Source organism: Ricinus communis, chromosome 9, assembly GCF_019578655.1.
Source record: "Ricinus communis isolate WT05 ecotype wild-type chromosome 9, ASM1957865v1, whole genome shotgun sequence".
Taxonomy (NCBI): domain Eukaryota; kingdom Viridiplantae; phylum Streptophyta; class Magnoliopsida; order Malpighiales; family Euphorbiaceae; genus Ricinus; species Ricinus communis.
In genome coordinates this window covers 2,356,872-2,382,449 of record NC_063264.1, presented here as the reverse complement: position 1 = coordinate 2,382,449, position 25,578 = coordinate 2,356,872, and the positions used below count along the sequence as shown (strand labels likewise).

At 36.3% G+C, this 25,578-nt stretch overlaps 3 protein-coding genes across 12 annotated transcripts; 2 read left to right on the top strand and 1 right to left on the bottom strand.

Annotated features, from left to right (window-relative positions):
* Window positions 1-4,800: 4,800 nt before the first annotated feature.
* LOC8261507 (S-adenosylmethionine decarboxylase proenzyme 4) lies at window positions 4,801-6,672 on the top strand. Its single transcript, XM_002516772.4, has one exon. The coding sequence runs from the start codon at window positions 5,095-5,097 to the stop codon at window positions 6,121-6,123; it is 1,029 nt and encodes a 342-aa protein (XP_002516818.1). The 5' UTR covers window positions 4,801-5,094; the 3' UTR covers window positions 6,124-6,672.
* A 3,331-nt stretch (window positions 6,673-10,003) lies between these two features.
* Window positions 10,004-14,632, top strand: LOC8261508 (probable protein phosphatase 2C 35). 3 transcript variants are annotated; one of them, XM_048379237.1, is made up of 5 exons: window positions 10,004-10,324; window positions 11,397-12,376; window positions 13,164-13,295; window positions 13,720-13,929; window positions 14,176-14,632. In XM_048379237.1, the coding sequence occupies exons 2-5, from the start codon at window positions 11,465-11,467 to the stop codon at window positions 14,185-14,187; spliced, it is 1,266 nt and encodes a 421-aa protein (XP_048235194.1). In that variant the 5' UTR covers window positions 10,004-10,324; window positions 11,397-11,464; the 3' UTR covers window positions 14,188-14,632. The 3 variants fall into 3 exon arrangements, 2 of the variants coding, with proteins under 2 accessions (XP_048235194.1, XP_048235193.1); XR_007217334.1 differs by lacking the exon at window positions 10,004-10,324 and having other exon boundaries at window positions 10,427-12,376; window positions 13,724-13,929; XM_048379236.1 differs by lacking the exon at window positions 10,004-10,324 and having other exon boundaries at window positions 10,448-12,376.
* Window positions 14,633-15,344: 712 nt separating this feature from the next.
* Window positions 15,345-25,463, bottom strand: LOC8261509 (SAC3 family protein B). 8 transcript variants are annotated; one of them, XM_002516774.4, is made up of 17 exons: window positions 24,982-25,463; window positions 24,518-24,631; window positions 24,202-24,294; window positions 23,643-23,876; window positions 22,537-22,653; window positions 21,904-22,146; window positions 21,237-21,467; window positions 20,883-21,139; window positions 20,521-20,621; window positions 20,185-20,400; window positions 19,682-19,909; window positions 19,513-19,604; window positions 19,347-19,440; window positions 18,530-18,622; window positions 17,668-18,440; window positions 17,476-17,590; window positions 15,345-17,281 (listed from the first exon to the last, which is right to left on the bottom strand). In XM_002516774.4, the coding sequence occupies exons 1-17, from the start codon at window positions 25,119-25,121 to the stop codon at window positions 15,482-15,484; spliced, it is 4,941 nt and encodes a 1,646-aa protein (XP_002516820.1). In that variant the 5' UTR covers window positions 25,122-25,463; the 3' UTR covers window positions 15,345-15,481. The 8 variants fall into 8 exon arrangements, with proteins under 8 accessions (XP_002516820.1, XP_015573321.1, XP_015573320.1 ...); XM_015717835.3 differs by having other exon boundaries at window positions 23,643-23,732; window positions 24,982-25,462; XM_015717834.3 differs by lacking the exon at window positions 22,537-22,653 and having other exon boundaries at window positions 24,982-25,462.
* Window positions 25,464-25,578: the final 115 nt, after the last annotated feature.

Genomic DNA, 25,578 nt, shown 5'->3' with positions numbered 1-25,578 from the left:
CTCTCTAATTCTGATGAAATCTCTTGAAACTCTCTTCATGGGACATTTTCTTATATATATTTATATTCTTTTTCTTGTGTTTCATCCTGTTTTTTTGGCCCACTTCCGAAACTTTTACTCTTTCTTATTTCTCAACTTTTGCACCCAAACCATAGGAGTGACGCATATGTTTATGTCAGCACCACCATTCACACAACTCGCTTTCCCCTAACTCAGATGTATGTGACCATGCATCTCAATAGTTTTCCAAGAAAACCATTAACAGAGCTTAGCATTACAAAAATTAATATTTCTATTAGGATAGTAATTCCATTTTATGTAATACTAATAATTATTGTCGGGACTGAACTAAATCTCCTTCTTGTCATGTTCCTATATGCAAACACAAATATAATACAGTAACGAGAATATTTATGATCATATCCTGACAACCAAAGGCAATCCGAGACAAAAAAAGAATGACCCCCAATAAAAATTGTCAAGTTTACATGAAAACTTGACTTAGACTTGCAACTTCTGCACGAAAGAGATAGAAAGAATTGATGCATATGTTTATCGAGTTAACTCGGTGAGTTGCAACAGGCCATGATTGGATAGGTTTTTTTTTTTTTATTTTTTTTTTTCTCATAACAGACTTAAGCTGTACGGGAAAGGAAGCGAATAAGACAGCAGTGAGTCAGAGAGAAGTGTCACAAGTCACACAGTAGAATCATGCTTGCTTGTAGCTGTGGATTTTTTTATCTTTCAAAATTTCTTTTAAACAAGAAAAGATTTTAGAATAAAATAATTTTAATTTTCTATTAAATTTGATAGGCAAGCACGAGGAATGATGTAGCTTGTTGGGTCTCTCTCTCTCTCTCTCTCTCTCTGGAATCTTGGCATTCATATTTCGAGATAGATTTTTGCCTCTCTGGCTATGGCTGGGCTCGAGGCACAAAATTATTTGGTCACTTTGTACGTAGTGTTTTAGGTTATTGCTTTTGGGTGGGGCAAGCGGCCAAACATATGGTATCTTTCGAATTATCCCCATTTTAAAAGAACTCTCTCCCTAACATGTCTTGTTTGCCTCGAAAATCTTGGCACCCTACGAGGTATGATTCTTGTGGGAACCATTAATATTTTCTAATATGCAAGATTTGCTTTAAGTTTTAGTAATTTCTGTGATCATCAGTCAAATATATAAAACTCAAATATAAGTTTTTTTTTCTAAGAAAATAATCAGAATGTGTATAAAGTTATTAGAGAATTCGTTACTGTTTATAAGTTATATATATTTTTATTTTAATTTAAGTAGAACCCTAATATACGAATAAAGAAACGTAAAAGTTGTTCATATTCTATTTAGTTTAAAGCAAAGGAAAAAAGGTCAATGGAAAGGAACTTTACACCATTCGATCTTGGCATGACCTCAAGCACCCATAAAGAAAACAACCCAAAAAGAAAAGGGTTGATAGCTTTTCTTGAGATTATTGGTGTCCCATGAGAATGAACCCTTTCTCTCTCTCTCTTTAAAGGCTAAAATCTCAAATCTTTTAGGCACTAACTTATCACATACAGTGGCCACATCCAAGAAATAAAACAACAATATGTGGTGGGCCTTTATAAAATTTTGTCAAAATTTATGTACGCATGGTACAGTAGCACTCACAGAATGCTCTCATTAGTGCTCAAGGAAAAAGAGGGAAAAAATATCAAAGAAGGAAAGAAAGAAAACTCAAAATATACAATTCAAGCAAAACCCCAAAATTCTTTTGCATCAAAAATTGCCACATGTGTGGAAATTGTGCGCATGCAAAGGGCAATGTATGGCGGCTAAAGGTAACTTGTAATTTCCATGCCCAACAAGATTGAAATGTCTGCCCAACCTAGTAAACTTGTGGGGACTTCATGTCCCAAAAACAAAATTTTAGCCCTAGATGATCGACTAATGGACCCCTTATGTTGCCAAGAAGTTAGGGCACACAATAAGATGATGTGTAGTTGTGTGGGTCCAGCTGCCACGGTGGTTGTCGGGGACACAATACAAACTGATGAGTGGGTCCAATCATGGGGTTAGGGCTAGCATTGTATGATTTGGGTGGAAGGGGGTGTTAGGGTTAAAAAGGTGACTAGTGGGTCCAAAACATAGGATTAGTGTCTTTAACTCTATCATAATAAGGGGAGAAAAGAAGAAGAAGAAATGCCCATTGAAATTGAACTAGCTATATTCCCGAAATTTCATCCTAAGAAAGAAGATTTTGGTTACATCTTTTGATGTAAAAGGTGGGATTTTGTTGAAGAAGAAGATCAGTCTGGTTGAGACTTTTAAAGTAAACATTATAGTTGGAAGTGGTTGACCAATCTTGATCATGAAAGAGCTTAAATATTAAAAACAAAAGAGAAGAAAGAAAGAAAGATTTTAGATGAGTTGAGGAAAATGGGTGTTATACATATGTTTGTGTATTGTGTTTTGGGATGGATAGTGTTTTGAGTTTGGTGGGTGCGCGTGCAGCTCAGGATGTGGCAATTTGTGGTCATAATGGAGGCTGCCAGCCACACCCTCCATAAGATTATTCATGACGCTTACAATTCTGAATCATTTCCTGCCCTTAAAACTGCAAACTTTGATTCTAAACTCACCATTTTCCATCATTGCATTTTCCACTCTTTCTCTACACTACATATCCCTCTCTTTCTATCTATCTATCTTAATTACCTTACCTAGCTATATGTGGTCATATATACACTCACTGCCCTCACCTTTTGTATTTCTATTTTTATACAAACTTATTATATGCTTTCTGTCTGCCCTATATCATAAATTTTTATTTAAAACTCAACTTCCATAGAGTTTATCATGTTGAATTATTAAACTATAATAATCTTGTATTCAATGTCTTAAATTATAAGCCAAGAAGGGTATACAAAATTAAAATTGATGAGCAAGGTATATGAACAAGTCAATTACGTAATCTACATTGGCCTACCTAACCACTAATTACTCCTATTCCACTAATTCTTGCTTTTCAGCTAGGTTCATTTGTATTAGGGAACCAACAACCCTGGTAATCAAAACGAATATGAAAATGGCGATCCAGCTTTGCTCTACCGGTCAAGGCTTCGTCCCTGAAACTAATTAAGGTGTCATTGTAGAAGACATCTCGACATTTAAATGATGATCGTGCATGGTTTATTCAATTACCCTTTTCAAACTCAAAAGCAGCTTAGACAGTAATTAAAAGGGCGTCTTGTCATTTTCCTTAATTAAACTTTTTTTTTTCCAGCTCTGCATGGTTTAAACAAATTAATTAATTTACAATACAGATGTTATGACAGTGCCTCCCTTACATGAAATATTGCATGGAGAATAACCCATGATGTGAGTCAGTGCTTTTCAATTCACGTACGGGGGGTCTCCCCAATTCAAGGATATTCTCATTATCTATCTGCCACGCCTGATTCCTTCTTCTTCTTCTTCTTCTTCTTCTTCTTCTTCTTTTTCTTCAATTTGTTAAGACTTGGAATAGTTTGTGTTGTGCATAATTATTATATTTACGGTAATATATTGATGATATTTGGGCACGTCTAGCTTTTTGCTAATTAAAACTTTGCCTTCTTTGAAAACGACAAGGTGGTCTCTGTAAACAAGTAGTTTTCACATGATGCTATTGCTAGCTCCATATATACTATAGTTTTCACCTTTCTATTATCCAATAGGCGTTATCAGAAAAATCTAGACTCCTTTTAAGCAATTGAAGCTTTTGTTTTTATTAATTATAATGTCTTTTTTTTTCGATATTAATTATAATGTTTTATGTTTTATTTTGTTTTCTGCTGTTTTTGGTCTGCTTCCTGGCTAGCTATACATCTACTTGATATTGGCCTATAAACGGCAAAATTAAGTTCTCATTAGGTTAGTTACTTTATTTTTCGTTGCAATCCTAATAATTGTTGTCATGCATATATAAAAACATACAGTCGATCTAGCATATGATTATGTTTGTGTTCCATAAAAAGTGTCAAAATGGGAATGACTTAGGCACAGTAGTTTCTAATTGTGAACGTTGAATTTTGACTGGCCCCATTTCGAAAATCTTGTTGATTTCCTATTTGCTGGGGCTGTTCCTGCCCATCCTTAATCTTGAATTAATGTCTAATTAATCTTGTCCAGTTTACCATGCATTTGATTCTGTTTTCCTTTTTAATTCAAAGGAAAGATAAACATGAAGATTTCAATCATTTGGTCCCTGTCTATTCTGAATGTGTAATGAAACTGATCACTAAATTTAACAAATTGTACAAGATAAAAGAAAATCAATCTTTAAGCGAAATTTGATTTTAATATCTTAGAGCGTCAGATAATTTTTTAACTAAATTAAAAGGGACTCTGTTAGATGCTCATACTAAAATTAGAGACGGAGTTTATCTTGTAGGAGAGTTTATGCCTTGCGGTGTCAGATAGGATTTTGGTTATTATTATTTATTATCTGTGTTTTATACTATTAATGAGTGCAGTGGAAGAATATAGTGGCTGGAGACTGATCTATACTGGAAAATTTGGCAGATCACACTCACTCAGTATACAGTGACAATTGAATTAATAGACAATGAACAATAATACAAAGAGAGATGAGGGAGAAAAAAGAATATATATGCATGCGCGTGGGCATAAAATCCGTTCCCTGTTCATGTCTGTGAGAAAGATTTCACAAATAATTCTTCACTATATAGAAATTAGATTTATATATATATATATATATATATATATATTTTGGGTTGAAAGCATATCATCATCTTATTCACTTCATTATGCCTGCAATCATGATTCTTGGTTGCCTCACCCGCATGCCCCCCCTCTCTCCTTCACTCACTATCTTCCCTTCTCACCCTAACCCCACTCGCAGATCACCCTTTCTTACCCACCTATAAATCCCATACAGACCCCTCTTCTCTCTCTCACCTGTAGTCTTTCACTCCCCAAAAAGATCTTTATCTATATCTGTTTCTCCTTCTATACTTACGCATATCTTATCTTTTTCCTTGGATTTCTTCAGTTTCAAGATTGTGATATATATTCTTCAAGTATACAAACATTATATATATATATAGTTTCAAATGGCTGTGTCTGGATTTGAAGGTTTTGAGAAAAGACTGGAGCTTCATTTCTTTGGTGATGACCCAGTGATGGTTGACAATATGGGTCTTAGGCTTCTTGAATTTGAGTCATTAGTAAATGTATTAAATGCTGTACAATGTACTGTTGTATCTGCTGTTGGTAACCAGTATTTCGATGCTTACGTGTTATCAGAATCAAGTCTCTTTGTCTACCCTACCAAGATCATCATCAAGACTTGTGGGACCACCCAACTCCTCAAATCCATCCGTCCATTGTTACACTATGCTTGCAATCTCGGCCTTTCTTTGTGTTCTTGTAGGTACACAAGAGGTAACTTTATCTTCCCTAAATCACAGCCTTTCCCTCATACCAGTTTCAAAGAAGAAGTCATCTATCTCGAGGAAACTCTTCCTTCCAACCTTTGCTACAGAAAAGCTTCCGTTATGCCTTCTAAGATGACTTCTCATTCATGGCATGTCTTTACTGCTAGTGATCAAAATCATTTCATATCTCAAAACCACCATCTTTACACCATTGAGGTTTGCATGACTGAGCTTGACCGCGTCTTGGCTCGTAAGTTCTTTCAGCCAGCTGGTGATGGCAAGAATGGTGATGTAGCCGGCAAAGAAATGACTAAACTTACGGGTATTGGTGATATCAATCCGGGGGCTATAATTTGCGATTTTGCATTTGACCCTTGTGGATATTCCATGAATGGTATTGATAGTGATCGTTACTCCACCATTCATGTTACCCCAGAAGATGGTTACAGCTATGCAAGCTTTGAATGTGTCGGGTCCATCTTCGACGATAGTGATGATGATGTTGCTGAGGTTTTAAAGAAAGTTGTTCAAGTTTTCCGCCCAGCAACGATGTCTGTATCTACTACATGCAATAGCCATGAAGTGTGGACACGTGTTGCCCATTCACTCGACCCACTTGGAATGAAATGCCGGAGTTGCACAGTGGATGAGTTCCCAGCCACAGGAAGCGTTGTATTTCAAACGTTCACGGCCCGCCGGAAGTAAATCGGAAAGATTGGTGAAGGTAAAAGGTGGTAGATATATTGAGGGGGAGAGAGGCAAAGAATTAGGGTTTAGAATTTGAGTAGAAAAATATTTAGGGCGGGTGATATTTAAGTGACGACGTGGAGAAACGTGATTGGTGTCTAAGGGGGTGATGAATGTGAGATCGACTTGTGTAGAAAGATTATTTTTTTTTCTTTTTCTTTTTTTCTAGAAAAAAAAAAAAGAAAGGTGGGGGAAAGGATTTAGAGATTGAGATGAGATGATATTGTTGGAAGCATAGAAAAGAGGCAATGAATTTGGGATGTATAATGATAATGCACCCCACTTAGGCTTGTCACGCCTAAGATTTTTGAGCTATTTTGTGTAGTGGGGGGGGAGAGATGAAAAGTGCTCTTTGTTTTTCAGGTTTATATGAACTTTCTTTCTCTTTATTATTTTTTTTTTCTCTTTTTTCTTTGGTTTATTTTCTTTTCTTTCACTCCTTATGTCTCTTATGTTCTTAGATCATTAAAGAACAAATCCATACTCTTGATTATACCCTTTTATTCCTTCTCTCTCTCTCTCTCTATCTATATATATATATATATATATATATATATAATTAATTATCATTCTATTCAATGTTGTATTTAACTATGTATATGTATGTTAGAGCTGTCAATGCAATGAACACATGATTAAGAAACACAGGATTATAAGGATTGTAAAGATTAGATAATGGGTTTTGGGTTTCGGTTTGTGTATTTAGGTTTTCTGCATGGGAGTTCTTGGGTCGACTATATTATATGTATTAATGGAAAAAGTAAATGTATTTGTATATTATTATTTTTAATTTTCTTTTGTATGATGATGATTATACATCTGGCGTGGAAGTCACCATATATATGATGCAATCTAACAGCTCTTTGTCGCATCATGATAGAGAATCTACACGTGACTATAATTGGGTTAAAGATGTTGCCATGCGTTATCCATGTCACCCCATCTTGTCCCAGAATCATTTTTGTCCCTTGGAAAAGTATGCTTATATGCCTACTTCAATAGTCAATCTACTATTTCATTACAACTCAGAAATTTGACATTTTTCTCTTTACTAGCTTTTAGAGATTTGCCTTCATATCCACCAATGGTTGCATATGGATTAGCCACTTCTCCCCCAAAATAATGAGGTCTGAAAATGCATATTTCAAGAGATTGAGAGCTCGGATATGCTTATATAAAAATACGACAACTTGCGATTCAGATGCGTAGGCAATTGCCATGTTGTTAGTAAATCATTTTTGCTTGAATGTTGAGCTACTATGGCTGTGGCTATTGCTTTACCACAGCACAAATTTGGTTTGGATTACAAATTTATTTTGAAGCTTTCGCTTTGCTATAGCATAACTACTTCTGAATTGGGCCTTTCTAACTTATGGGTGCATTTTCTTTTCTTTTAGAAAGTGAACCCTGGAGCAGTTTGAGCTCATTAAAAATGGCAAGTTTTGACTCTCGATCTTTGAACAAAACTACAGGAAGCTATAATACTAAATAGAAAACAACCAAACTGGTCTGTGGGTTGGGCTTATCGTCTTCCACATTTTCAAGTTCCAAAATCAAGTCTAAATTACTAATGGGCTAGAGCCCTTCCCTTGCTTAGCCGATTTAAAATATTTTGTCCAGTTACTCGATCGGTCTCTTTTAACTGGGCAATGGCATTTATATGTACCTCTGCAATCTGCACCTTTCACTTTTAATAGTTACAAGTAATGCTTGCTGTTCTTCAGAAAGGAGAAAAAGAATCTAAGTCACCACCTGAATGAGTACAGGACTCGTACACGATTGGTTTGACTCTTTTACCAAGTAAACAAGAATTAATATGGTAGCATCATATTATATATGCATTAAATGTTGGAGGAACAAGAACAAACAAGAGAGATTAGTGTGCACTTGAAGTGAAAAGATGGTCTGGCAGAAAAAACTCAGGACTGTGTTCAATACATACTTGCCAAGTGATTGAATGGATTATCTCCTCCTGCCTAAAGATGACCATTGAAGCTCACTAATCAACAGATAAAAATAAAGTTAGTTTAGCATGTTTAAATTTTGAGTTTTTCATATTTAGCATGGGGTTTAATATATAATATGAGATCTTAACCCTTCATGTTCTGGTAGGTGAAGTAGCTTGTTGGGAAATTACTAGTGGGAAGTAATTAGATTTCACTAACAAGATTAAGAAAATAATTCTGTGGTTAATTAGTTATTATGATTTGGTTTTGTTTCTTTCAGAAAAGGGTAAAATCTTACGTGGACAATGACAAGTTAGTACCATAATTAGACAATAACCTTTTCCTAGATTATTTTATATAATGATGATAATAATAATAATTAGAGTTGTGGAACTTAGAATAAGTGTTACTGTAACTACAATTCAATATCAAAATTGCTCCAATTTAGAGTAGATAAAGGTAGAGAGGGAGTTGATAACTTGGACATGATTATCATTTTGGGTATAAAATTTAGTGGCTTTGTTACTATTAGGTTAATTAGGCAATGTTATGAAATAGTATTTTCTTAATTGTTATGAGAAATCAGAAAATGTCATGCACTTCAGAAGAAAAACAAATTGTTCTTTTGGTAATGTTATTAATGATAGTAAGAATATAACAATCTCTTTCATTTTATTAAGAAAATGATCAATAATCCATGCAGTTCTTCTGAGTTTACCAGGATCATTTATTGATCACCAAAAAACGGAAAAAAAAAAAAGAGAGCAAGAAAGGATATGGTAATTGAGTGTCTTTAGGGCCTTACATCTCTCTATTGGGCTTTTATTTTCCTACAACTAATCCAAGTTTGCACTTCATTTTTCTGGGTCCTGATGGACAATTGTTGGGTTGAACTGAACCCACATATATCAACCCTAATCTTCATCCAAACAAGAAAGAAAAAAGTTTCTTTTTTCTTAAACAATAATTAAAAAAAGATAGTAGCTAGTGCCTCCTTACAATGATAATTCCTATTAACAATAGCAGTGATAATAATAATAGGAACATAGAAGGCAATGATATGAAATGATACCAAGTTTAGGTGACAATGGAAAACATTATTATAGAATTATTAGAAAGAGATAGAAGATTAATGATAAAAAGGGGATGATCAAGAAACTAAAAATCAAGGCTTAAAAGTGGAAGGGTATCCTTTGTGGGACAAGCGGAGATGTGAATGAATGACAAAACTCTTGGTCCCCTCATCATCTATAGATATTCTGGCCAAACCCAAACCTTTTTCTTTTGAAAAGCACTTGATGAATTTTTGCTTGGAAACACCCTCAAGCCAAGCACACAATTGCACCTTTTGGAATTTTGCTTCCCTCACCATTCAAAAGTCTCTTTGTGTTTTTGAAGGGTACTTTTCTTGGCGGTGTTGTATCTCTCTATCTTGCTCTTCTTCTGATATGATAAAGACACATCCAAAAGGAATTATAGACAACCTGATGGATCCAACCCACTATACCTAATGCATAAGATACTGACTTTTCAATGGGCTTTTCCTGATCTGCTGCATATTACATTATTTTTGTTGGAAAAAACTATGCCCTTTAATTCTTTTTTTCTTTGAAAGAGTTGCATAGTGATACTTCAATAAATTAAATCTCAGTACTATAACTACTGTAACTGCTCATGAATGGACCATTTTGGTATCAATTAATATGTACAGCACTCAAGATTCACAAAATAGAGTATAGGATGCATGTAGAAATTGAACTGAGCATGATTTAACTACACTAAGAAAACAATGATTAATAATTAAACATGAGATTAGGATAGACTTATTGTCTAAATCACAGATTAGTTTATATTTGAACAGTCTGCAAAAGGAGAAAAGTTGGACATGTCAGAAAAGTCCAAGAAATTCCAATAATTAAGTGAATGTAAAGGAGTTGGAATGGAGGAGGATAGAAGACGTCTTTGGTGCGATGAACAAGTGGAATCAATCAAGCATCTCTGGTGATGGGGGCATGGAGCAGCAGCTCTACTATAGCAGGAGCAATTGGGTGCTTCCATTAAAGATGAAGCTGGTCTGTTTCTTGCTGCTTTAATTAGGTCTTCTGATTTCCCATGCAAAAACTTGCTCGTCAACCGGGGCCTTCAACGTTGAGACAAGGATTGAGAATGGTTACTGAAGCTTGTTTTTCTAAAATTTTGCTGCAGATCTGACTGTAAGGGGAATTGATTATGCTTCCATTTTGACATGTTAATGCTAATAATGAGGCTTTAAATCGTGTGACCCGTTATTAAATTTTTTAAAAGAAAGAAAAGATAAAGAAGGCATTGACTACCATGTCAGACTTATTATTAAACTATATCCTCTTGTTACAAAAGAAATTAGGCAGAAAATCTTACATAGATTAATACATATGATCTCACAGACACACTCTCTAAATCTTTGTAAAAATTATGTAATAGGATAAAAAACATTTTGTTTTATATAAAAGAAAAAAACAACACTGTTTTTGAAGTTTTTGTTTCTTTAATCTTTGTGTTGAGTTTATTTGTTTTCATTAGAGTGTCTGTTATGTGTTGTTTTCTTGGAAGACGGGCTCCTGTCTCCCTGTACAAGCAAAACCCACCCATGCGCACATCGAATCTCTCTTTTCTCTTTCTGTTGAAAGAAAAACCATCTATTTGCGTCATCATCATCATCAAACCCTTCATTGTCCTGTTCTTTTCTTTTCACTTTCTTTCCTGATGTTTTCGTTTTCGTTTTCATTTTCATTTTCATTTTCTTGATGAATCATAATCTAATCCTTTTAACATTGGTACTTGTTTGCTTCTTTCTTTCTTCTTGAGCCTTGATCTGTTTGTGTGCCCCGAGATAGCTACATTTCTTGAAAGTGAAACCTACGTGATAAAAGATCCTCACCGTGTTTCAGTCTAAAAAATCTCTAACTTTTGCTGCTTCTTTTCATTTTTCTTTTAGCCTTTTGATTTGCTTTCTTTAAATCTTTCTTGAACAAAAATTCGTTTCTTTCTCTACAGGTTGTTCTATTCTTTGAATGATTGTTGTGGAGAAACAAAAACGTTTTCTTGGGTATTACCCACATATGGATCAATCATTTGGGTTAAAAAGATTCTTAGGGCTTGTTTCTTAAATCATTGACATGAATTCTCCAGAAAATCCACTTCATTGTCGAAATCACAAGATGCCCATTTGACTACTTCCACCCATAATTTCTTTTTCCTTTTTTGTTTCTATTTTTAGACCTCAAAATCGTTTTCTTTTTCTTTCAGGACATTTTGCAAACAGGAACTCTACACTTTCAAAATTAAAATTTTTTCTTTGATTACATATCGAAATCATGGGTTGTGTCCATGGCAAGTGTTGTAGTCGCTATCCATCATCATCAGATGGTGATTCAAGGCACCAACATGAAGTAGGTCATCTGGGCAGTAAGCATATACTGACTCAAAGGTCACTTGAGATTGTTCCTGTCCCTTCTCATAACTTCAAGTTGCAATACTCTGTTTTGACTCAGAGAGGTTACTATCCAGACTCTCCAGATAAGGAAAACCAAGACAGTTTCTGTATTAAAACTCAAATTCAAGGTAACCCAAATATCCATTTCTTTGGTGTATTTGATGGGCATGGTCTATATGGTGCTGAATGTTCAAATTTTGTCAAGGATAGATTAGTTGAGATATTAGCAAATGATCCCATGCTGTTGAACGACCCTGTTAAAGCTTATAGTTCTGCATTTTTAAGGACAAACTCTGAGTTACACAGTAGCAAAATTGATGATTCTATGAGCGGTACCACTTCAATAACTGTTCTTGTTATTGGAGATAAGATTTATGTTGCTAATGTGGGTGATTCAAGAGCCGTGATTGGTGTTAAGAATGGGAATAGAATTGTAGCTGAGGATTTGTCTAATGATCAAACCCCATTTAGGAAAGATGAGTATGAGAGGGTGAAATTATGTGGAGCTCGAGTTCTGAGTGTTGATCAAGTGGAAGGGTACAAGGATCCTAATATCCAGACATGGGATGATGAGGAAAGTCAAGGGGGTGATCCTCCTAGGTTGTGGGTGCCGAACGGGATGTATCCAGGAACTGCGTTTACAAGAAGTGTTGGGGACAGCACAGCTGAGACAATTGGTGTAATTGCTGATCCAGAGGTTTCTGTTGTTCAACTCATGCCAAATCATCTGTTTTTCGTGGTTGCAAGTGACGGAGTTTTTGAGTTCCTTTCAAGTCAAACTGTTGTTGATATGGTATGGTATATGAACTTTGTATGTTTCTCTTGTTTCTATTGCTCATCCATTCATTTTAAGTTTGCTGATATGTAAGACAATAGACTGCTTTCTGTTTTAAGTTTCCAAGTTAACGAGTCTTTTCCTGAATTTTGTGGTTGCCTGCAATTGAGAAACTGGAATTTTTAGTTAATTTCTTATCAATATTATATTTTGCATGACTTGACCTACATGTTTATGTTTGTTAAGTTTCTCCAGATGATCAAGTTTGTTTTACTTCAGTACTTTATGACTGAACACAAGGGAGAGTTGCTAGCCTCATCAAAATAAGTAACTAAAAAAACTGAAGGATTGAGTTTTCTTCATATTTTTTGTTTTGATGTTTTCTCATAATCTATTTAAGAACCTTTGCAAATGACAAAATGCCTATGAATTTTAATTAACATATGTTTCATTTATGTAAATTTGTCAAATTTTGCAAAAAGAGATACTGGATTCTTAAAAGATTAAAATGATGTAAGAGAACATGTCAATCTTAAGTAATCTTCAGCTAACTTGCTATATATGGAAGACACCTAAAAAGACAATTCATGCTCCCAGGAGAACAAAAAGAGGGGAAAAGAATAGGAAGAAATACAGAAGAAATTGGGGGAGGGGGAGGGAATGGGTGGTAAAAACTGACTGTTACACTAAAGTTTGTGGATGATTTGAACTTTATTTGTTTGTGATATCTAACCAAGTTGATGCCATATTAGTTTATTTCTCTCCACCTGTTTCCCTTTGACTACAAATATCTTTCTTGTCATAGGTGGCAAGATATGCAGATCCCCGAGATGCATGTGCAGCCATTGCTGGAGAGTCATATAAACTATGGCTGGAGCATGAAAATCGGACAGATGATATTACAATCATTATTGTACACATTAAAGAATCCTCTAATGTAAGTGCATAAAAGGCCAACCTCTGCCTCTACTTCTACATTACCTTCTCCCATGCTTTAGGGCATGTTTTGTTTCTCCTGTATGAATATATTATAGTAGCATTCAAATCATAGTATATATGGTTATGAATCCTTGAGTAAATATTTTGTTGGCATCTGCTGTGGCAAACAAGCTGCAGATTTTTCTTGACTGAATAATTACAGCTACTAGTGTGTGCTTGCATACAAACCCAATCCATCCTATGATTTAATACGATCTTTTCCTTTTATTCAGGTTTTCTTTTTTGTTCTTCTGTTAGTGGGAGGGGGTTGGGTGGGCTGGTTAATGGTTATCTGACATTTAATGGAACCTCAGTGTAGCTACTGGGAAATTCTTAATGATTCATTGGTTGGCTTATATACTTAATTTTTCTTCGTTGAATAGCCAGCTACTGGTGCTATGGATGGAACTGCCGAAGTCAATAGGAATCAAGCGAGTTCAAGGGCACGAAAAGAAACCTCTGATTTTTCTAGTGCCTCGGGGTCAGAGATTTACCGATCAATGAGGAGTGAATTCTCAGATCCGCAGCTTACTGTGATTCGAAGTGCAGCTATTGTGGTTCCATCTCCATCTCATCAGAGGCACATGGAATTGGTGGGTCTCCTTGCTGTCTTGTGTAAATTTTATGCGTATAGGTTATAGAATGAGCGATTCTTTTACCCTAATTGAATAGCTTCGGACAAGCTGCCTCACATCCCTTATTTCATTCTTCTTTAGTTTTTGTCCTTTGAACTCCTCTTTTATGATATTTTCACTTCCTATTACATCCCAAATGTGATTTAGAGAGTACACTTTCTGTCAAGTATCTGTTTGATCCGAGTTACTTTTACCTTGTGTCAGGATGGGGGTTAGCAAACCCTGCTACTGAATGGAAGACAATTTGTTCCATGTACATGATGCACTTGCCTGAAGGATCTACAGGCAGGCCTCGGTTTGCTACTAATGCCGCTAAAACAGTGTCACTAACCAGTAACCACACAATGGCTTTAGGAGGACAGAATGCTCTCCTTTCTGCTGTAACTAGGCGATTCCTATATCCAAACATAAAGGAAATAGGAACCAAGGTTGGAGATATTCCTGGAGGCCGGGAAGTGGATAATTGTGAATTTCATGGAGATATATATATATACTTTTCTCCCTTTTAATACTGTATTTAGGAAGAAGAAATATGAAGTAGCTAGCTTTAGTATCAGCTCAACTATGTGCAAATTTTGAATTTCCAAATGCCAGTTGTGATCCCCAAATCCCTGCAATATCTCTAGTATGCTATATTATAATTGATTATGCATTTCCTTCATTACAGCTTCCACAATTTTTGCATCTATTCTGAAATTTTGATTTGGATAGAGTTCATGCTGACGTATGAAGAACCAACGACAGTCATTGTGTTGTTTAGAGATGGTACTACTATCACTGAAGGATGTTCTGTTCTCAATTCAATAATATTGAGTTAGCTGTCATAGATCCAATAATGTTTGGAGTATGGGGTTGTTTGTTTTCGAAGAATGTGACGTTCTCATGCTCTTAATCTTGTTACGGCACAAACTGACAAAGCCTTCAAAGTCCCAAGTTAGATCCACTTGCCCTCATCTTGTGGAGCATGATGAGTTGATGTCTGCAACTCGGCATGACCCTTCCAAAGACACGAGTCAGAGCATAGTGACACTATGACTGCTTACATGAGACGTCAAGTCTTTTCCTGTAATACAGGTTTTTATACATCCTACCCTCCATCTGCACCAGAAAGTTGCAAAGAAAAGAAACTTATAGAAACTAAACAATGCCAAAGCTTTTTCTAAATTTGTACCCTTTTTCTAAACAAAAGTACTGAAAACTGCCTTTATATGTATATAGTCGGTGTTTTAACATTTTCACAAGCAGATCACTTTAGCAACGACGCAAACCATCCATTTGGTTACTCTTTTTATCCTTTTCTCCTCTATGAAGAAATACGGGTCACCAACAAACAGGGCTTGTTCCTCTTAAAGAACACACACACGACACAAATCAAAAGAAAGAGATTCTGCTTCTTAGGAACAAATAATGGAGCTCTCTCGAACAAGACATTATACCTTTAGCCAAACTTCCTCTTCTGGAGTCTTTTCAACTTGAAGATGTATATACAAAGAACAAAATTGCTCCTATATTAAAAATAAATAAAAAGTTTCTCATCTATCGAATTTTGCAGTAGGTTACACTGTTCCAACAACTTGCTTAATTTGTCAGTTTCTTTAGTAGTTCTGGCAGCAACCATAACCTCAGTACCACTAGCGTCTAATCCCCTGATTCCACGATTAGCACTTTCCGATACAATCTCATTAGCACTTCCCGATGCAATCTGTGCTGACGTCCTTTCATCCTCCATCAACTCATTCGTGTTATTAGCCCATCGAACATCGCCATTTGAGACTGTCCTTGGTGAAGGTTGAAAAGCTTCCAGCTGTGGACGACCACTTATTGGTATGAGCGGAGTGGTGCAGCCAACAATTATTTCATCTAAGGAAGGCCATGTTAAGTAAGGTGAAGATACAATTTTTCCAAGCTCAGACTCGTCAGGAATACGTTCAGGTGGATCTATATGCTGATGCATTAAAATATAGGCTGAAGAGAAGGTCCCTTTGCACAAACTTGTTAACCGCCAATTAAAGATCCGTCTAAAAATTGAGATCCATTTTGGAGCAATGTAGTAGCTCGACTCATGGAGTTCAAGCCGAACACTTTTTTGAAGCATTACGTATGCCTCCTTTATTGCCAGGTTAAATGTCATCATTCCACTTGATTCAGTCAGATATTCGATCAAGCAGTTCTCAAGTTGTGATCTAAGGTCCTCAATCTCATCACCTGAATTGGCACCTTTATCAAGCCAGGATACAGCTTCAGAAAAAGAAGGAAGCTTAGACTCCCTGAATGCAGATAATAGTGGTTCAATTCTTGTCGCTGAGCTCCATCCTATGCTTGGCAAATACCGCTTCACAACCTTATCCTCATCGCAGGATTCTGGCAGCAAAGCAATCTCAGGACAAGGCCAATTGATGGGGTTTGAGCTGGCGGCAGCAGCAATTTCCCCGAGAGACCAATTCAAGGCTTCATTGAAGGTTGAGATACAATGGTTTGGACCAACTTCTCGATCATTCATCTTCTCCAGGACATCCATTGATGCATTCAAGTAAGTTAGAATCAGGCCACGACTATTAATGCAGTGAATATCAGGTTGTAGGGGAGATTCACTTGCCAGCCATTGCAGTCCTTCCCTTAGTCGCACATCACTGAAAAAACCATCCAACCATTGCCTTTCTTGCTCTCCAATAAGGAAAACAACCAAAAAGCTACCTACTCGAGATTTGTCAATGTCATAGAGATCCAATTCTCTAAGTATAGTATCATAAGGATCTGAAACCTCTTTATCATATGAACCACATAAGACCAGAAGTGGCAAGGAGGAACCAGAGGGTATGGACATCAGCAGTTTCTGAAGATGGGCTTTTTGAACATTCCATGGGATGCTTTCAGATACAAGGAACACAATTGCACTGGCACCTTCTATTGTTTCATCCAAATCATAGCTAACATCTCTAACAACTGATAAGCAACAGGTCAGGTCATCATCTGATTGGCTGGGCACCCATTTCTTCCATATAGACAGGCCAGAAGATGAAATTAGCAGATCATCATCATCATCTTTTCTAGAAGGCATGAGCTTTGAAAGCAACCATGGGCCCACTGACACATGCATAACCTGGCTTCCCTGACTCAGTTTGTCTCCTTGGTTATTCATCTGAGAAAGCAAGACAATCTTCCAGCACAGGCATCTAACACCAGGATTTCTTTTGCCAAGTATATCCGCAGTGACATCTGAAACATTCAGCCTCGACCATGATTGCTCATATCTTTCATTTCTCTCCCTCATAACATGCTCAACATCAAACTCGTTAATAGTGCTCAGTTGCTATGACAAGAAACAAATAATTAAGAAGTCAATCGGAAATCACTGAAAAAGAGGCTTGCTAAAAGTATTAATGAGAAAATATTAGGATAAAATTACCAGGACAAAAACCAGCAAATTTGCAAATGTAGCTAAATAAGAAATTGTAGTATGTCAACAGAAAAACAGTTAAACTAAAACAAAACTAAAAGGCTTACATCTTTGGCTTGTCGGATTGGCGGTCCCAATGACAGAGAACTTAGTGCAGCATTTGCTACTATCTGCCTTTGCTCACGCAACTCCCTTTGTTTTGAAGCACGCCGTTTCCAGATTCTTGAGTACAAAAGTGAAAAAACAATAAGATAGAAGCAACAACCATATATTGGAGCTAAGAAATTGAAGTGACAAACCTTATAATCAACTTGAGCTTTGCCTGAGCAATTTCTTCATCTTCAAGATTTTCCATAACTACATCATTTTCTTTTTCTTGATTGAGATCAGGAGGTTCTTCAACTCTTGAGTCATTAAAAACCACAATGTGAGGTATTTTACTCTCCACAGCATGACTATATTTAGCACTTGGGGATTTCTCTAGCAAAGCAGCTGTTCTTGAGACAACTTGTGGTGCCATACCTTCCAGGCCAGGTAGCATCTTCTTCACAGCAGAGACACCAAGGATAACATCATTTAATTTCTGTACATCATTAAGTTTAGCTGGCTGAAATAAAAGAGGTGTGTGAACCAAGGGAGATATATAAGCGGCACCCTCGACCTGCTGGTGATCTTGGCTTTGTTGATCAATTTTTGACCTTTCAATTATTGACTCCAATTGTGGCAAAAATTTTGGAGATGAAGCAACTGAAAAATCAGGCATTTCTTCATCACTTTCACTGGCAGAACTCTTCCTATTAATAGAAGTAGAAGGAACAGTATTCTTGTCAAGTTTGTAGATCTTTGGCAGCTGAATCTCTTTAGATGCTTGAGCAGGCAAGGGTGCTACTTCAGAAGTAGGTGAGACATCATCAGCTATCTTTCTACACCTTTTCAGATGAACTAACTTTGAAAGCTTGGTAGGGTAGTCCTGGTCACTATTGGCAAACGGGCCTTCCTTTACCATGTATGGCTCTTCAAATTCCTTTATTGAAAACCCATGATATTCTAACAGGCTTTCAATGTCTTCTTCCTGATTTCAACACCAAATGAAAATATAAATATTAGGAAATTGGTGCAAAGTACTAGAAGTGCAATCCTTGTAATGGAAATAAAAGGTACCTCCATTGCTAGCCACTTTGCAACATGAAGTACAGGGATACCTTGACTATTTGGCAGACCAGAGTGTAATGAAGCAAGTGCCTGAGTTCGTAACTGGTCAAAACAACAAAATGCGTGCAGCGTGAGACAGCAATACTGAACATGTATCTGGTGGCTGTTTCCAAATGTGTGTACTCATGCAAATAAATCCATTCACGAAGCATTCAGAAGCTGATTTCCATGATTAACACTTAAGAGGCATCAAGGTAGTATCCCCTGAAGTCAGCACTTCCATGATGGTTTGCCAAAAATTGTAATAGGATTGAACTTGGCAAATTGTTGCATTAGCAGGTAATTTCCCAAAAAATCCATTGCTTCTTTTCCTCAAGCAACAATAAATAAATAATAAGCATAGTTACTATGGTATCCGATAAATAGCTTGCAAATGAGTGCTTCGTACCATGTTACAACAATAACACAGATTAGATTAGATCATGTGTTTGAGCAAGTAAACAAGTTTGAGACTCTGAGCCAGTCACATGCCTCAAACAATTGGCATAAGAAATTAAACAACAGCACTAGTCCTTTTGTCCAAATTAGAAAGTTGCCGTTTTGAAATTTGGATGTCAGCATTATGTTCTTTGCAGATTATGCTAACATCTGATCTAACCATGAATTTTGACTTAATGAACACTGATTCATAGTGGATTAGCAAATATAAATATTGTATGTACGAGGAAAACCAATATTAATAGGCAGATACTAGTTTTTATGCTTTCAAGAAATCAATACTAATGGCACTTCAACTCTCTACTTTGATACCAGTAGTTTCCCATACCTTTGCAAAGTGAGCATGCATTAAGCATGCTTGAAGGTAACTTGCTTTTCTTGCAAGCCGAAAGAAGGCAATAAAATTACCTGTTCTACAAGCCCTGAAGAAGCCAAAGCGATAAATTATCAGATCAATTTTACACTTCAACATTGTAATAAATTAAGGGAACTACCTTGCTACATCACGGGCAAAAAGCACTTCTGGGGTTTGCCTTATTTCTGAAGTCATCTTTGCAAGATCCAGAGAGAGTTCTGCAGGTTCAACCTAGCACGATATGTTTATTTTTACCGACAATGCTAAATATAACTTGTAAAACCAAGTCACCACTGCATACGACTTACTTTATATCCAGGATGCTTATCTAGTTTCAGAAGTGCATAATAACCACGGAATTCTTTTTCAGTTGGAACATTAATTCCTTTCTTTCTGTGATCATCATACATTTGAAACAAATCAACTGAAGTTTTATTCATCTGTTCGATATTAAGGTGAGCATCAAATCCCTCGGAGAAACCCTCTCCTTTTGTGTATTCACACAACTCGTGCATAGCAATTATGTGAAGCCTTATCTGACATCAGAAGCAATCAACAACAGCATTAGTTGGCAGGATAATGAAGTCATGCTCTAAAGGATGAGAAGCTCTTGCCAAATCTGGAATACTTGGAGCAGTTGGCAGAATGCTTTGCATAACTAATGAATACTGTCCACTCATAGGGTTGTAATGCATATCATAACTACAAACAAACAATAATGTCCATCCTATCTGGAAACAAGCAAATTTTCTTTTACATAATGAAATCATATGTATATATATATATAGAAGACAAACAAGTAAAGACGGACCATTTGCTCTAACATGGTTATAGCTTCCCGGTTAAATATGTGTTGCATCCTGAGGTCCATTCGGATTGCTCTCATCCTATCCCACAAGAAATTATAAATGCCTAGAAATCTATCATCATAAGGCTGATCTAGCAAATCGAGCAGATAATCAATAGTCTTCTGCAGAACTGGCATAGGGCGTATAAGATCTGCTTCCCTCTCTCCCGTCCTATTGTACTGTGGAAAAACAATAAATAGACATTTACCAAACTGGACCTCATAACAAAGGAACTATCAAAGTACTTAAATGAAGGGAAAGCAACTTGATCAGAGTGAGGAAAGTAACACAAGAATTACCTTTTTGACAGCAAGAAATTTGGTTGTCTGATTCCTATCCCCATCCAAGCGTTCATACTGGTCAAGATCCCCTTTCCTTTCTCGTTCTTCCCTTTCTGACACTGAAATGTGAATTCCAATTACATTCATAAAACATTTGGCAGCCGCATGGTTGTAAAATCTTAAAAATTTAATGTTTAGGATAAGACTTTAAGATCCTTCATTTTCCAGAATGGTAGTTTCTTCTGGCAGCAAAATGACAAGGAGGTTTTGAACTCTATGAAAATTGAATTCTTACTGAAAATGAAGTCCTATCACCTTAGTGATTGCTAAAGGATTTCATTCTAATAAAGACTCCTAGATTGAGCAGTTGAGAGCCATACCTGGGCACATATCTGGGCACAACCCGATAATGATACTGGATGTTTCCAAGCCATCAAAATCAGCTGGAAGATTGACATTGGTGAAATCCCCTGTTGATTCCATGGAGTGACTTCCAGCAAATTTTTGCCTTTCCACAGTAGACAGCTCACGTCTACTTGCAGAAGCCTTTTGCCCAGGAATATCTGCTCTGGTTTCAAAGCTTTCATTCAGTTCCTTCTTAAACCGAGCTAACCGCTTTGCCTTGGCTTGAACCTCTCTACATATTGCATTATAAGAATTTTTCATAATTTGAATTGATGATAGATCAAATAGTTATAGTAATCAATGGTATAGATGCACCAACAAATTTTTACCGTTCAGTACCATCTTGAGTGGAATATGAGTTCCCATTAAGGATTTTATCAGCAGCAGGCAAAGGAGGTGACCTTGTTCTTTTTGCAGCAGAATAGTTGGTGGTCCTCGTTTGAGCAGCTTCAACGACAGTATCATTGTCAGAGGAAAAGGTTCTCTGAGGAATTTGATAATCATATTTACTGAAGCGAGCATTTGACCTAGGACCCAACCTAGGAGGAGATGTAGAGGGCCTGGCAAAATAAGCACATAATGGCTCATCCAGATGTAAAGAAGAACTGATTTTATTGGATATAACATACCACAATATGACTCTTCAAACAACCAAAAACTTGTGGTTCTCTGAAATCAGTGTTACAAATTTCATCTTCGTAAGCAAAAGATTTTGTGTTTACCTCCTTCAAGGTTCCTTGCATTTCTCTTCTGCATTGTTCTTAATCGAATGTTGTCAAAGGAGAACATTACTATTCAAATATCTATGGAGTTAAAATTCGGATATAGAATTCGAATGCTCCCCTATGTTTATGTTTTAAAAAGAAAACACTCCTAACTTTAGAAACTCATTATTTAGCAACTTTTTCATGTTGTTACCGGACATCTCATACAAGAAAATAAAACAGAATAAATTAAGAAATATGAATTCTAAGAACCTGCATGTTTGGAGACTACCTTCTAGAATCGTTCTGGAGAAAATGAGTATTCTTCTGGAGAACTTCATTTGCAGGTGATATAGGTAGTGGCCCAGTTTGCTTTGGTGCATTGACATCAGCAACCTCATTCTGAGAATTCCTTGCAGATATATAAGAGCCTGTATTTGGTAAGGCTGAGGATTGATCTTGAGGAGCCAACAATTTGGGATTATTATTTGGAAACTTGTGTTGATTATCCCATGCAGATTGAGATAAAGCCGGCCTGCATAAGAAATAACAGCACACCTCAAAGAAACACCATAGTCGAAGTTCACAGGAATACAAGACTTCTGATTCATGTTGAATTATGTGAGCAGCACCAGAGAAAGTGTACAAAGTTCTGGTCTTTATGACGGTTCACCATTAATCATATAGACACTCTGGGCGTGCATCCAAGCCTCAAACCAAATAGCATGGTTCTCAAAACTATACACAGAAACAACCACCATGTCCTTAAGATTTAAAAGATGAGTGACTAAATTAATTATCAGTTCATATAATTGTTTTAGATTATGATGATTTTATAAATGCACAAAAAAAAAAAAGGCACGTCTGCCCACCCACCCATGCAGGATTGCTCCCAGATAAACAAACAGTTGAATCTTAAACTTACAGATAGCCTTCACCAGGAGGAGGTTGAAATTGCTCGATAGAGTTGTCATTTTGAAAAAACACAGGAGATGATCTTGTTCTTGCAGAATCTAAGTGATTACTATTGTCATCTGAATGGCTATGTATCAAGTAACAACAACCAGTCAGACATGAAAATTTCCAATAAAAAAGATCTTCAAACCAAAGTAATAGTGCGAGAAGGAGAGTCTCAAATCCAGAAAAGGGTAAAATAATTTCAAACTCAGCGAGTAGGCATTTTTCGAAAATGAGATACAGCTTACAGCATGTAACAGATAGCTAAGAAGGGAAAAGATTTTAAGGAAAAGTGAAGGGCACAGCACATTTTACATACACAGCCCTTCATAGCCAAATAGTTAGTCTCTCTCTCTCTCTCTCTCTCTCTCTCTCTCTCTCTCTCTCTCTATCTATCTATCTATCTATCTATCTATCTGTGTCATTCAAGATTTAAAAGTTGGTCCATTCTTAGTCTCGGTAAAATCCATCTTGTTGTGATAGGAATGAACAAGAACAAATAAGTTTTAACCAATGTAATAAAGATACCGATTTTTGTTCCAAAAACTCTTTGAGAAGGTTATAACAACTATCAAGATTCAATCCATGAAAGGACTAGGAGGTTTTGGGGCATTGATTAAAAGCTACCACATTCTTTGTAGCCCCTTTTGCTATTTGACAAAGAATATGGCATACCCTTCATGGTATCAGCATCAATTACTATAAAAACTTGAGTGAAAACTTAGATAGAACAACACAGCACGGGTTCCTAAAATACATAGAAAAGGGTGGATGAAGTGTGCTCTTATTAATAAATCTACTTGAAACCAATCAATGAGGAAGGTAGAAAGGGGTTGAAAAAGAACAAACCTAATGGTAAAAATTAGGTAGAAATTCTGTTCAGGCCAAAGAAAATACTAGAACAGGTTCCAGGAACTGCTATCAAAACAAAATGTGGGAACTAGCTGATTCATTGGATAGCATTCAAGTAAAAACTGGTGTAAATTGTAACTAAACGAACTGAATCTCAGTACACCACATAAATCAAGGAATAAATGTGCATATATTAAACAAAAATAAGATAAGAGAACTAACATTCCAAGAAAGGTTCGACTGGAATTTCTAGAAAGGTCTTCATCCCAAGCATGCGAAGGAGGTGATCTGGTCCTTTTCAAATCTTGAAATCTGGAAATTTTGGCAGTAACACTTATTCCAGAATTACGTGAAGCAACAAATGAAGTGACAGCAGAAGGCCTTTGATTTGTTTGGTCATCATCTTTAAAAAAAGATCTTTGTCCATTAACCCATTGAGGAGATGAAACAGCAGGCCTAAGGAAACAAAAAAAAGGACAAAAAAAGAAAAAGAAAAGAGCTACCAATAGACATTCCATGATACAGCAAAGTAAAAATATTTATAACAATGAAAATAAAAGCCAAGTTCTTGAGCATGTACTTGCAAGGGAAGGCTCCTTAAAAGATGGACAAATGAATGAATAACATATATGTTTGCTAGTGTTAAAAACATGCTTTGCTACAGTTACAAACACTATACTGACATGCATTTTAACTGAAAAGAAGAAAAAGAAAACTGGCTTGCATTGAATCATGGTACGAGGGTACCAAACCAAAATAGACAACAGAACATGGTTCTCACCGATCATCATTTAAGTAAGGAGAACTCGCTCCAAGATGGGTTCTTTCAATGGACAAAGAAGGTGTGCGCACTCTTTGTACAGTTTCAGGTCTCCTATTTAAAGAAGCAGAAAAAATCATCATCTCCTATTGTTAAAAAAACAAAATAAAAATCCTCCAGTAATTAACTATGAGAGGAAGCAGTGAGAACTACAGCTCTCAACAACACATCCAAACTAGTCACTGCTAAACCAACAAATGACATAAAGAAGACATAGGATGTTGTGTGTGTTTGTCTGCATATGTAGGTAGGTCTTAAATCTAAAAGTTGTAATTACCTTGGGATCCCAGTAGATTGGTAAGTACTAGAAGCAGAAAGATCAGAGCTTTCATAAATCAAGGAATCATAAACCAAAGGCTGTGATCGCACTCTCTCTGCAGCTAGAGGACCCCTAGGATCAAAGAGAGACATACACATGCATAAACTCAATAAAGCTACTGAGAAATATCAGGATAAGCTATTATGTTGCAGGCCTAACAAAATCAATACACCAATGGAAGAAGACATGATTCTAAACTGGTGCAATTAGTAGAAAATCCACCTAAACCAATACATAAATTAGCTCAAACCTTCCCAATTATTAGAGGACTATAACAGCAATTAGTCACTAAAATTCACCCAGAAGCATCTAGAGTCAGTATCTTTAACATTAAATGCTTCATTCAATATAAATTTCAAAAAGATATATATATATATATATATATATATATATATATAGAGAGAGAGAGAGAGAGAGAATACCTAGGAGATCTCGTAGGGGCAGAATGGGGAAAAGGCGGTGATTGAGGAGGAGGAAGAGGAGGAGAAGTAAAATTTCCAAAACGCGGCAGTTGTGATGCTCGCGGTCCTGTTGGTCCTGAATGTTTACTAAATCCTGACATTTCCTTTTTATCTCATAGTATCTGAGTAGCAACTTACGAGTACCTCGCTATAAATCAGTCGAAAATATATTTGCGCTGTCTTATTTCTCTGCGCGTCAAGAATTCGATAAAGAAAAAAGAGAAGGAAAAGAAAAAGGAAATTTGATGTGTGTGTATATATATTTTCTTTTTTTTTTTTCTTTTATATTCCCTAGTTTTGGATCATGGGTCGAGCCCAGTATCACAACTTCTTCTACCCATCATGTATATTGTCCTTTTCGTTCCGTGTTGGAATAGAAACTTTCCGGTGACTTTTGGAGCTCCGTCGTCTGAAATTTTTATAAAGATGGCACCTTTGAGCTCTCTGCAAAAGCTTTTCGCAAGCTAGTAAATAGTAATAGTAGAAGATGAGGATTTGTTTATTTTTAGAGGTTAAACGGCATCACGTTTTTGTCAAAATTCAAAATTGCTTTGATGG